General features: G+C 31.1%; 2 protein-coding genes across 3 annotated transcripts; one reads left to right on the top strand and one right to left on the bottom strand.

The window, feature by feature from the left end:
• Window positions 1-2,000: 2,000 nt before the first annotated feature.
• On the bottom strand, window positions 2,001-9,879 carry LOC119834013 (sideroflexin-2). The gene is made up of 9 exons (XM_038358285.1): window positions 9,723-9,879; window positions 7,893-8,053; window positions 6,780-6,950; window positions 6,189-6,390; window positions 4,867-4,945; window positions 4,252-4,339; window positions 3,371-3,496; window positions 2,716-2,763; window positions 2,001-2,291 (listed from the first exon to the last, which is right to left on the bottom strand). The coding sequence occupies exons 2-9, from the start codon at window positions 8,048-8,050 to the stop codon at window positions 2,180-2,182; spliced, it is 984 nt and encodes a 327-aa protein (XP_038214213.1). The 5' UTR covers window positions 8,051-8,053; window positions 9,723-9,879; the 3' UTR covers window positions 2,001-2,179.
• A 463-nt stretch (window positions 9,880-10,342) lies between these two features.
• LOC119834060 (PWWP domain-containing protein 2A-like) lies at window positions 10,343-13,169 on the top strand. 2 transcript variants are annotated; one of them, XM_038358337.1, is made up of 3 exons: window positions 10,343-10,502; window positions 10,591-11,717; window positions 12,592-13,169. In XM_038358337.1, exons 1-3 carry the CDS (start codon window positions 10,351-10,353, stop codon window positions 12,657-12,659), a joined length of 1,347 nt encoding a protein of 448 aa, XP_038214265.1. In that variant the 5' UTR covers window positions 10,343-10,350; the 3' UTR covers window positions 12,660-13,169. The 2 variants fall into 2 exon arrangements, with proteins under 2 accessions (XP_038214265.1, XP_038214264.1); XM_038358336.1 differs by having other exon boundaries at window positions 10,591-11,908.
• Window positions 13,170-13,175: the final 6 nt, after the last annotated feature.

Below are 13,175 nucleotides of genomic sequence, written 5' to 3'. Positions count from 1 at the left end.
TGCATAGAAATAATATTATTGCAGTTCTCTGCGACTCTTCAAATAGTTCATTCTATTAGCCGTAGGATGTCGCTGTAATAAAAACGTTTAGACTATTTTTTTTCATTTAATGCAATTTCTGAGGGTTAGGGGTAGGGTTATAATCACTGGTCTTTGGGTCTGCCTGTACAATATTGTTTTTAGAAAATTCTCCCTAAAGCGGCAATGCAGTAACTGGTGATCGAATCGCATCCGGCCGATTATACCTATCATCTCTGAATCTCTGAAAAAAAATCCTACTTGAATATCTTGTAATTTTACTACTATTATAAATGCGAAAATTTGTGAGGATGGATGTATGTGTATGTTTGTTACTCTTTCACGCAAAAACTACACAACCGATTGCAATGAAATTTGCTACGTAGATAGCTGGAGAACTGGAATAACACATCGGCAACTTTTTATCCCGATATTCCTACGGGATACGGGCTTACGCGGTTGAATACATTTTCGACGGGTGAAATAAAATAAAACAAAGAAAAAACTATTTCACAACAAATTTATTGTCTCAATCTTAAAGCGTGATACATAACAAGCAACAACAAATCCAAACTGCAATATTGTAACCTTTTATTGATAATTCTTACACTATTGTCAAAATCACAATATTCATTCTTACAAGTATATAAAATGGCTGACATTTTTAATTTTCCCGATGTTTGTTTGCATATTTTTAAGAATTATTTAATTTAGTGCATAAGCCGCCATTTTTTTTTATTTCAGGAACAAAACCATGGCACTTTTGGAATTAAGGTCTGCACTTAAATAATCTCTCAAATACTTACCTAACTTAAATCACAAACAGAAAGGCAGATAGATGGAATGTTATATATAGTTAGATTTCTTGTATTTTACATATAATTCACTGAATAACGTTATTTAAAAACATTAATAAAGAAAAGCACATTGTAGAATTCCAAAAAAATTCAATAAAAAATATAAGCAAAATAATACCAATACTAAAAAATAATACATAGGCTGAGCCATTGATAAACATTTAAATTAATCAGATCAAAAAAGAAACAAATTATATTCGTATCGTTATTTTCAAAAGATATATTAATAACAAAATGCGATAAAATGCAGATGAGTTGAACATAAAAAAATGCTTGAGAACAAAATAAAACTATCATTTATACGTATACATGCATCCTACAAAACTACAAATATTTAAAATATAATAACATAATTAAAAATAAAAATTTAACACAGTACAAACATTAAAAAAAACATCCAATCCAAAGAGCTTGAAAAATAAGTTTTTTTTTTCATCAATTCTCAAGGCCGAATGAAATTACAAATAAAACGCTTTGGTGTTGCATAACCGAAAATAGATGAGAATTATACTCAATTGAATTTCATAAATTTCAATGATATTAAATACGCTACGATTACAATGAGATATATATAAGAAAAAAACTTCTGTTTACTAATTTCAAATGGCAGTGTCATACTAAATAGTATTACAAATGAATATAATAGTGTCTTTTAATATATTGCAAGCGTTTCTAACAGCAACTTAACTCTACATTCTATACTTAACCTAAGTACTTTAATACCGTCTCACTCTAACACATTCCATATTCCCTTTTAAAGCGAGATAGACATAATATGAAATGAATTTTTAAGTTCGCCTACATTCTAGTGTTTAATACAATAAATAAATAACTAAATATATATTTATAGATTTTTTTTGTGAAAAAAATCGAAACTTGTTTTTTCTTTGTGAAAACTTAAGTCATCATGTAAATTTTATTGAATATTTTTTAATTAAATACTTACATAAAAAATTATTACCATATCATAAATTGACGTCTATATAAATCTGTGTTAAGAGAAAAAGTGTATTGATATTCCTTACTGGAAAATAAGAAATGCATTGTAATAAAATGTATTTATATAAATAATATCGATTTTTGCGTATTATGTTTTTAAAAAGATTTTATTGCTATCAACTTTTCCAAAATCAGATTTCGATCAAATCCCTATATTAATATCAATCAAAAACCTCAAAAAATGCCAAATATTGCGAACTAATACTAAAAGATAATTTTTAATATCAACACATCCAATACACTACCTACCACTATTTATCAATCCCATTTTCCATGTTATTTTTTTAGGTTTTTTTTTGACTAAATTACAGTCCCTTATTGAAATAAACGTATTTAGGCGGTTTCCCATCTGTGTTCTTCAATATTTCTTCGTATCTGTCTTGTTCGAATCTTTTGATTGTGTCGATGGATAATTTACTGTGGAAAAAAAAATTATAGATTTAGACATATCCTTTCTCAGGTCTCAAGCTATCTCTCTACTAAATTTTATCCATATCGGTGTAGTGGTTTACACGTGAAGAATAGACAGACAGACTGAGTTACTTTCGCATTTTCAGTGTTAGTAAGAATTATCAGAATTAACTAACCGATAGACATATCTCTGTATTAGCTACAGCCCGTGGATTTTCTTGCATGATATGTGGATAAAAATAGTCTAAACACTACTCTATATCTGTGCTTTATTTCATTCAGATTAGATTAGCCGTTTTCCTACTCATTTTTATAATTATTAATTTTTTAGCATAATAACATGTTAAAATATTAAATTAAATTGATTTTGAAGTATTTATAATAATTATAACGAAATATGAACCTATACAGACAAATTAAAAACACATACCATCTCTGAGGAAATATGGCGCATGCTGTAGGAACCATGAACGTTAAGCTGAAATAAAAATAAAATATAATATTAAATCACACGAAAAACTAATAATTAATTGTGTTTTAATTGATATATTTTACAAGCCGCAACGATCGAAATAACGATCCGACCAGATAAACCGTATTTAAAACATACTCCTGCGTTATAACATAGAAAAATTTATTATATTTGACAGAAAACTAAACTAAACTAAAATAAAAATCGATCACAAGGCGGGATTCGAACCCGCGGCTTTTTGCCAAACCATAGCAACGAAGAGCCTCTCGGCCACCCGTGATCCCGCCTCAGCAATCGAATTTCTTCTACTCTTTCGGTTTTAAATGCCTATGGGGGATATTATATATTGTAAATCATTTATCTTGGATTATACATCTATGAATCAATTTCATTGGATAATGTAATATAGAGATATGATTCATTTTTTATTAATTTAAATTGTCAATTAAAATGGATCAAACATATGATCACATATATGATCCAAGATAAATGAAAATGTAATATCCCCCTATGGGACACACCAAGGATTTTTTATAAAGCATTTCAATGCAATAAAATGGAAAATTAAATTATTCATTCGTATCTCGTGAAACTAAAAACTAATTCAACTCACAAGAGCCCCACGATGCCGGTCTGTATGCCAATATGGGCCCATCTGATCCGCTGCATCCAAGCTTTGGGCTCCAGCCTCTCCATTATGACCGGCAGTAGTAACATACCGGGCGCGCACATTACTATCCTGAAATGTATGAATTTTTTTTAGTTTCCCGCCTTTTTGCGTTAAAAAATAAAAAAAAAAACAATAGAAAAGTATAAAAAAATTAAACAAAAAATATATAAAATTTTTTTTTTTGTTCTTTTTATGCCTTGAGCGGGCAACTGGGCTGGTGGTTCGATTAATAGTAAACGTATAGTAGTGCCTCTGCGCTTTTAAGGAGGAAGGGATGAGGAATGGATTGAAGGAAAGAAGGAATGGCCTGGGAAGGGTGGGGAACATAAAACGGTCCTCCGGCTCCTCCGTTCTCCGTACGAAACACAGTAGAATACTACTATTTCTTGAAATGTTTGGAGTAACAATGTAACGCGCAGTTTACCCGCGGACGAACCCGCCGCAAGCAGACACTATTTATATACCTCGTGTATAAATATGGTACACACTGCCAAGTATCATCACAATCCGTTGAGTGGTTTTCGCTTGAATCACAACTAAAAATTGCAAACATACATCTGTTCTTACAAACTTTGTAGCAATGTATCAAATTGCATATTTGTTAGAAAGAAGACAAGCTTTACTGTCATACAACAAAAAAAATCATAAAAAGTACACAGGCAGGTCGGATTCAGCCATGATGGGTTTTAACACTCTGATTCTAAATGAATATAAAGCGCTGGTTCTGAATGAATGAATGAATGAATGAATGAATGAATAAATGAATGAATGAATGTATGAATGAATGAATGGAAAAAAATTTTAGCTAATTTTCAGTTATTTACCTAGACGTGACCACTTGTGAAATCCCTTTAACGGGTGCCAACTGTGATTTGCCAATAATCTTTCCGTTTTCATCAGTCACATCGAGACCTGGAATAAAAAAATAAGTATATGAGAAATTTTTAAAGAATAGAAAAAATGTTATGACTAGGCGGGATTCGAACCCGCGTCATTTTGGCAAACAACGCCTAACCTCATGAAACTGACTGGCTGACGGAGCTAACTTTTTTAAACAAAGTAATTATAGTTATACTTACTAAATAGTTAGACTACCTAAGGGGACTATATCAGCTAGAATGACGCACGCACACATGTATGCAATTAACGAATCAACGGTATCGGCTCTGTCAGTACAAAGGGCCGCACGCACACATGCGAGCATATCATCGTTCAGAAACAAGAATAAGCGAAGCGATCAGTAATAAATTATTATGTTACTTGGAGAATAATTTGACAAAAAAACATTAGAAAGATTGTCCATATACAGCATGGGTTTTTAATAAAATTTAATATAATATTTAAAGTAGATTTTAGAGGTAACTGTGTTTTTTTTTCTATCCTACCAAATTTATAGCAAAAAAAAACATTAAAGTTTTTGATTTCGCTACAGCACATACCTAATAATATTTCATTCTGCCTCATCAATGGGATATTTACCCAATTGGCCGCCGCAACCGCCACAAATGGAACGAACCTCTGAAATTCGGATAAACTTGTATTTTAAATTCTTGCTTCTTTATATCAGTAACAATGGTTTGTTTGATTGTTTGTTTGCCTGTCTTTTCATTCGATCGTTCAATTATTCGGTCGGTTGGTCGTTCGTTTAGTAGTAGCAGTACAAAATAATGATTTTTACCTCTCTTTATTTGTTTTATGGGTATGAATAATAAATTTATTTTTTATTATTAAAATAATAATCTATACAATCATATCTCACACAGAAATCAAATTGGGACGAAAATAAGTACAATTTTATATATGGATAGATTGCACCTGAAATAAGCGAAAAGTTATCGCCAGTAAAAATCTTATCATTGCATTATTTCATAGTCATTGTTGTTATTACCGAAAATAGAGGTTACTTCATACGAACAAATTCACAATCTTTAAATCTATCTTAATATATAAAAATCTAGTGTCATGATGTATGTTCCCAATGAACTCTTCACAAACTCAACCGATTTTGATGAAATTTGGCATTTTATGTGTAATTTGGTCCACCTTAAGTATTATAAGGGTAGTTTTTATTTTTATTAATTATCTCAATAATTTATAATCTTAATATTTTTAATTATCACTCAGCCACAGCAACGCGTGGCCGGGTATGCTAGTATCGTAATAATATATCCCCTCGTCCTGGCTCAGCCCAACTTGTTGTAGTAAAAATAAAATAAAAACCTATGACACAGATGTGACTTTCTATAGATGAAAGAATAGTTAAAATCAATTCAGTAGATCCAAAGATCGCCCATACAACGTAACAAACTCACAAAAACTTAGAAATATTGAGATCATAAATCTACCTGAAGAACTGAGTTGGAGAACTACTTTTCATTAAAAAAAAATATAAAAATTTAACAAGTGAAATAGTGAATTTAAATAGGTTACATGCTGGAAAGCGAGTATTAAATAATACTTCATTTATAAGAGTGAGTGAATTTTATAATTATTTCATAAAAAACTTACAGTTCTTATACCGACCGAAAGTTAATATTTACTAGCTTTTGCCTATAGCATTGTACCCGTTATATTCGGAGTAGTTTAATAGACGTTATTATATATATATAAAGCTTCTTAAACTCATAAATCACTCTTATAAAAAAAGATCTATTAAAACAGATTTAAGCATACTTAAGAGAACTTGTGTTTTATACTATGTGATAGTACCATTCTTTTTCAAATTTATTATCCGTTACTAACTCTTTTTTTTTTAACTTACCGCCAAAATGGGGTTCGTAGCGCGCTTCTGTATGACGAATTTGAAGGTCAAAGCGGTCGCCATAGCGGCGGAGGTCGCAGACACATAGGCCACGCCCATTTGCTTCGTCGTTAGCGGCGAATTCGCGTTTCGGTTCGTGTAATTAACCAGAGCGTTGAACGATTGGTTAACCCACTGCCAGAATACTACAGCTGTGGCTGTTCTGAAATTATTTTTAATTATTTTTTAACCTATGTAGGATGAAAAGAACTATTTAGAACTTATTTAATATTTATAGCATATCAACTAAGCTTTATGCTATGGACAGAAAAAATATATTTACTTGTAAGTATCAGTACATAATAAAAAATTATATTAGTTTTAATGAACTTTAGATAGAAGCGGAACAGAAACAGATTGAAAAAGCGTTTTATTTATTAAACAACTGTTGAGCATATAAAAGGCAATAAACATGCGGCCTATCTCATTTTTTTTTTTTTATATTACTTATAAATTACTTGCAGGAGTTTACTTTATTTATGGGATATAAAGGTTATTAAACTTAATTCAGACTACGCCCTTAAGATAGATATCTTATATTTGATCTAATACCTGTACCACTGCAACATAGCGCCCGTAACAAGGCACCCTCCAGGCATCTGGAATGACATCCTACCAAACACATTCTGCAGTTCACCGCTGTCTGGATGAAATGCTGATTCGTACAACTGTTTTGCTCTCACTACTTGGTCTATTGTTGTTCCGGAGGGTTCTTTTCCTTCCCTGAAAGATTTCATTACATAATTATGTCAAAAACGAAAACAAATCTTACAGGGACAATTTATTATATGCAGAAACTAGTAATCAGTGCTGATCGCAGCTTGCATTGAGGGTAGCACCGAAAGTTCTAAGGGTACTTTTTGTTTGAGGCATATCATTTTCATTTAAATAATAATATTTACCAAAAATTTATTATTTAGTTCTTATTTATCGATTATTTTATGATTTCAATTTCATGACTCTTCTATCTATCTATATTCAAAACAAATTTTGTAAAGTTTTCCCTACATAGTTTCCATTCTTGTGTGATTTCAGAGCTATAAACCATCCTGCACTTTCTCAGGTCTCATATTGTATCTATATGTAATTTAATCGCATTTTCAATGTGTATGGTACACATACTGACGTTTCTGTCATTGATAATAAAAAAATGGCTATGTAGTTAATATTTCTTGATGAGCTCTGAACTCTGACCTGAGTAATTTATTGAGAATATGAATATTAATGACCAATCAATCATATCACAACTGTAGAACTTTCCTGCAATTATACTCAATAAGTACACTGCTATATTTTTATTGTCGTGTATTAAAGAGATTTGAAAGAGATTTTTAAATTACAAAACAATCTTTTAATATTAATTTTTGGACAATTACAATAGCAAAAAACTAAACCATCTTCAAATTGTCAGAACTAGAACTAATTTCAATGGGACTATCGAATTTATTACCATCTCCTATTTGTTAAATTGGTTCAAATTGAATAAATATAGGGAAAAGATTATTAAATTATTGTTCCCTCTTTTTGATATTAGGTACATCATGAAGTCTTGTGTATTTTATTAAGATGAAGAAGAATCAATATAAATTCTTGAATAAACTTTTATAGGAACAGTTAATCTTCAAACTATTTATACTGGATCTTCTAGTTTCTATCATAACTTACTTATAATTAACATAGAGCTCTTTAGCCTGGTACAATTCCTTCTCCGGAACTAATGAGAGCAGAGGATTCGAGATGAAGGCAAAGTGACGAAATCTGCCCACAAATGTGCTTTGGTCCCATAAAGGTTGGGTGATGTCAATCCTCTTTTCTGTAGACATTGTCTGAAATGTAAGCAAATTAAGTTACCTTAGCCTATAGGAATTTTTTGATTATATAATATATGCCTATAATATAAATTCCCATATTTTAAGATTGAATAAAGAGGTGGAGTGGAATTCAATAAATATTTTACAGTGTTCAACTATAAAATTTGTTGAAATATAGATCTCCCTATAGTATATAATATTTTTGTACAAGAGCACCTTGTAATTCAGGAAATTTCAGACAGAATGGATAAGATTTAGATGTTACATGTAGTTCAGCCTTAGAAGTACAAATCACATCTCATTGATTGAGTTTGTATGTAGAAATAAGTGGGCCCAAAATAGAGTATTGTGAGAATTAGCTAAAATAAAAGACCTATAAATATAGAAATACTCCTAATAGGTAATGAAAGTTTACGTCATGAAAATTAATTTTATTTCATAGTACATAACTTGCATACAATGCCAAATTCAGACCAATTGGTACATTAGTCTGTTACCTTGCATTAATAGATTAGTCATGTTAAGATTCAAGTATTGCAATGCATGATAGCACTAAATTAAATAATGATGATTGCAAAATAAAAGCTTCTTTCTCCCAAAGCCAGCCCAGCCAACCAGATTTATATTGTCAAACTTAGATGTTAATATTTATTTTCACAAATATATAATACACATATACTTAGTACTCTTATGTTTTTTTGTTCTTATATTTTTATCTGAATATGGAAAAGCAACTTGATTTTATTACTGTTACAAATTACATAATAAGGAAATTACATAATTGATGAAACTATTGTATATCAGAGAAATCTTCAAATAAAAAGTTTCATTTTATATCTAGCATTGAGAAATATTAATCCATTTTATGGAAAAAATATGTTGACAATTCATTATATTCAATTAAATGACCAGTTTTGCAATTCTATCTATTATTTCTTTCTATTATTTTTATATGTTTATTTTTGTTTAATAATATTCAGGTGAAAAATTTAAAAATGATTTTAATATTAAACATTCTGGTTAGAACTGTAAATTAAATTGGAAGAAGGAGGAAGTATAGTATCCTAGACATGAAGTCTCAAGTTACAGTAAAATAAAACTAATGAGAATGTGCATAAAAAAAAGAATTAAAATAGAATCCATACAATAAAATGTGATTATTAAGTACACTAAAATAGAATGGTATAATTCTCAATCTCAAGTCTCAACTCTACAGAACCAATTATCTTTTATCACTTTACCATCATATATATTGCACAGTTTTAAGAACAATTACACGAGATTGGTATTATTTTAAAAAAGCAATTATCCACTGTTGAGCTAGTCACCAAATTAGTCAGATATTACAGTTACCTATAAATAATCTCCTAAAGGATTATATTGCAGCCGGTAATTTAAAAGGCACATAAATGACACTGTGGTAATTAAAAGTCATAGTACGTTATGATAACTGCGAAATAAGCGTAAAATTAGTTATGACATTGAAAAAATATTTTTTAACAACACCGCAGTATCTATTATTATATTTGTCTCGTGCTAATACTTAAATGCACGACCTTGAATTTGTTTTAACATCCATTTAAATTAATACCGCAAAACTTGAACGAAACCAGCTTGAAAATTATATAAGCAGCATTCTGAATGTTTCATTCGAAAATTATTTTTTAAAGTATAAAGTACTCACTATATTTATTAAATATTGTTTAATTCGGCAAGAAGCACAAAGTTGAATTAAATTTACGTATATATTGTTCTTAATTTAAATTTAATAATACTTTAAGCCGATTGCCGACTGCCAAATGCGGCGACAGGTAATCGGCTATTGCGATTTGCGATTTGTGAATTAACTTTCAGCAATATAGCAATTATTGCTAAGACATTGACAGCACTATACGTTTCAGTTGACGCCTGTGTTTTGTATTTTATTTATGTTAATTATTATTTATATTGATCAACGGTACCTAAGATATAGGTGGACACCGGAGAGTGGGTCACAATTAACTTCTGAGGTTAAACTTTACCGTAAAATAGTTGCGTCTTCCTCGATTATCCTGAATTTTTATCATCAGAATTAATATAATGAATAGATATAATATGTGTAATATCAATAAAATTATGATGTAAAATGTTGATTTTTGTGTATATAAATAATAATTAATGGTATAATATTGATTCTTGGTTTATTCATTGTTTGATAATAATATGATAGCCCTTAGGATAATGAAAAATGGAATGAAACAATTGTCTACAGATAAAGTAGAAATCTATGCAAACAGATTCATAATAAATATTGACTGTAACATTAAAATAATATGGCGGCTGTTCTAGCAACAGCCGATATGACGATTCAAAAGAATTCACAAATTTTAGTAAATGTTGAAGAAGCGTTAGAAGATTTACTTGTTGTTTCTTATTCAACTGAGACTAAAAAATTCCAAGGTGTACTTTTAGATTCTAATAAGGGGTATGTATAAGTGTATTTTCTCAAGTGTAAGTTTATCGATTGTAGTATAATTTTCTTGTTGTATATTTAAATATTTAATTCCTTGCAGCAATTTACCATTTGGTGTGTATAGCCTTCATCCAGCTTTCACAAAATCAACAGAAAACAATGCTGTTAAGGACGAGAAATTACATTCCGTCAGTCAAAGATTTACATACCAAGAACCTCAATATGCGAATGAGGACCAAAAATCCAAAAAGCAAGGACCCAAGACCAAACCACAACCACGCCAAAAGATGACAGTGCGGCTGCGACCGCGAAAAGTGCTGTGTTCTAATTGCCAAGGCATCTGCAATGAAAACAATGAAAACGTGGACGTGTCCAAAAAACGCAAATTAGATTCCGACGATGAAACGTCTAAGCAGGGGTCTGAGTCATCAAAAGTAGAAAAAAAATATATGATGAAGGGCATGTTGATCCCCAAGCTATCTAGACTGCAACCTAGCGAAATAACTAGTGCTATGAAGTCTACAAAAACTTATCAGAAAGGTAGTGATAAAATTAAAATTGCAAAAAGTGAAAATTGTGAAGATAGTGAAAAAGTGACTCAGGAGCTCGCCTTCGTCAGTGTCTCTGATAATGGTGATAATACATGTGATATTGATGATAACAAAGAGAGTGATGCAGCATTTAGTAATCTTTTCTCTAGTGCAAGGACTCTTAAAATTTGTTTCGGCGAGGGTGAAGGGACCGTTGTTAAAATACCACCCCTAAATGGTGACTTTAATGAGGATTCCGGTGTGTCGTGTGATATGTTAAAGCCTTCAAAACCAGATTCGAAAGCGGTTAAAAAAGCCCTCAAAAAAGCTAAAAAACAAGCTAAGAAAACTGCTGAAAAACCTGAGACATGGAGTGACCATTCGCCTAAACACATAGGTGCTCTCTCACCAAGAAACAATGTCGCTAATAGCCCTCCATCTGACCCTCTAGAAAAGAAACACAAACATAAAGTCAAACACAAAAAGAAGCACAGAGTTCCTAGAAAGCGTGATGAAAACTCTAGTAAAAGTGATGGTGACTCAAACGATTATTTTAACAATATAAAAGACAGTTGTTTAAAACAAAAACTCTCGATAAGTTTACGACGACTGAGCAGTAATTCTTATGAATGCCGTGAAGATATGTCTGATGACTGTGAGAGTGAGACAGTTCCTGACTTCCCCGCTGATTCGGAAGGTATTGGTGGGCAGTTGCTTAGAGTCTCACCTGGTGATATTGTTTGGGGAAAGATTGTCGGATTCCCCTGGTGGCCAGGCCGGGTTTTAAGTGTTACACCTACATCTCGGGCTCACGTTGCATGGTTTGCTTCTACAACATCATCTCTCATGCCATGTGATAGTTTATGTCCATTCTTAGAAGACTATAAGGTATATTGTTTGCTTGAATCTATTTTCATTATATTTTGGCTATAAGCTTTTGTAATTAGTCATATTTAATACATTATAGCAATTCATATGTCTTCTACCATCTAAAATTTGCTATATAAGTAAATTATTTACAAAATTGTAATATAATACAATAGCCTTTTTAACAATTTTGCATTGATATTTCAATGCTAAATTTGATAGTGAAGCATGTTTAATTATTATTGGATTTTCCGAGAATTTGGGTGAACACAATAACAACTGTTTTTGTTACTCTGAAACAAAACCACTGACATGATGATAATTGTCAGTGATGTAGCATATGTACTTGAATAACACATAGTAAACATGATAGGCAGACGAAACTAATAAAAAATAAGTTTATATTCTTACAGCTTTGCTTTCTGTCCATCTGAATTTTCCGTCTTCATAACTGGGAGTTTTGTTTTGGTGACAGAAGTCACATTGTCTTTGTCCCACTTACCTCATAATGTATATTGAAGTTCATCAAAAACCATTCCCTAGAATAGACACAATAACATGACAGTTATGCATTAATAGTTACCTGTAACTGTTATTAATAATATAAACTAGGGATAGTGATGAGATTACTCTTTATATACTCTATATGACTTCCATATGTTCTTAATAGCTTTAGTATTTATCTATATAACTACGGTTTTCAGTTACGCTTCAACAAGAAAAAGAGGGGGCCGTACAAAGAGGCTGTGAAACAAGCAACGATAGAGGCTAAACGCAACGAATCTCATGCGGATCCGCTGGCCAGCCCCACACATATTACAGTCTCGCCGCGCCCCATTGATGTGTTCTCGTAAATGTGATTTAGATGTACTGCCGAATTGAAAATTAATGTGATATTTCAAATATTTTTATCTGCACAAACCATTGACCATTAGCCGTAAGCATAATTACTAAGAGATATGAGTTAGTGTATTCAAATAGTTATTTCTTTTGTGTAAATAGTCCATCCTTAAATGCTATGCATTACTTCAAACATAGCTTTTCCATCCATGGTTCTGATAAAATCTGAAATTAGCTTATAAAACAAATTGCAAGTAATGGAAACAATCAAAAGGTTTTTTTAATTAAGACACATAGACCATATTCATATTTGCTCCTGTGATTGCTGCATATTTATTGTTCCATGATCTACAAAAATTCACTGGCACAAATTCAAATTTATTGAAAGCAAAATTGTTTATGTCGATGATTTAATTTTGGATATTAGATGATGCATAGTATTTAAGAG

The sequence above is a fragment of the Zerene cesonia genome, chromosome 18, assembly GCF_012273895.1.
Source record: "Zerene cesonia ecotype Mississippi chromosome 18, Zerene_cesonia_1.1, whole genome shotgun sequence".
Classification (NCBI taxonomy): domain Eukaryota; kingdom Metazoa; phylum Arthropoda; class Insecta; order Lepidoptera; family Pieridae; genus Zerene; species Zerene cesonia.
This window is presented reverse-complemented; position numbering and strand designations above follow the sequence as displayed.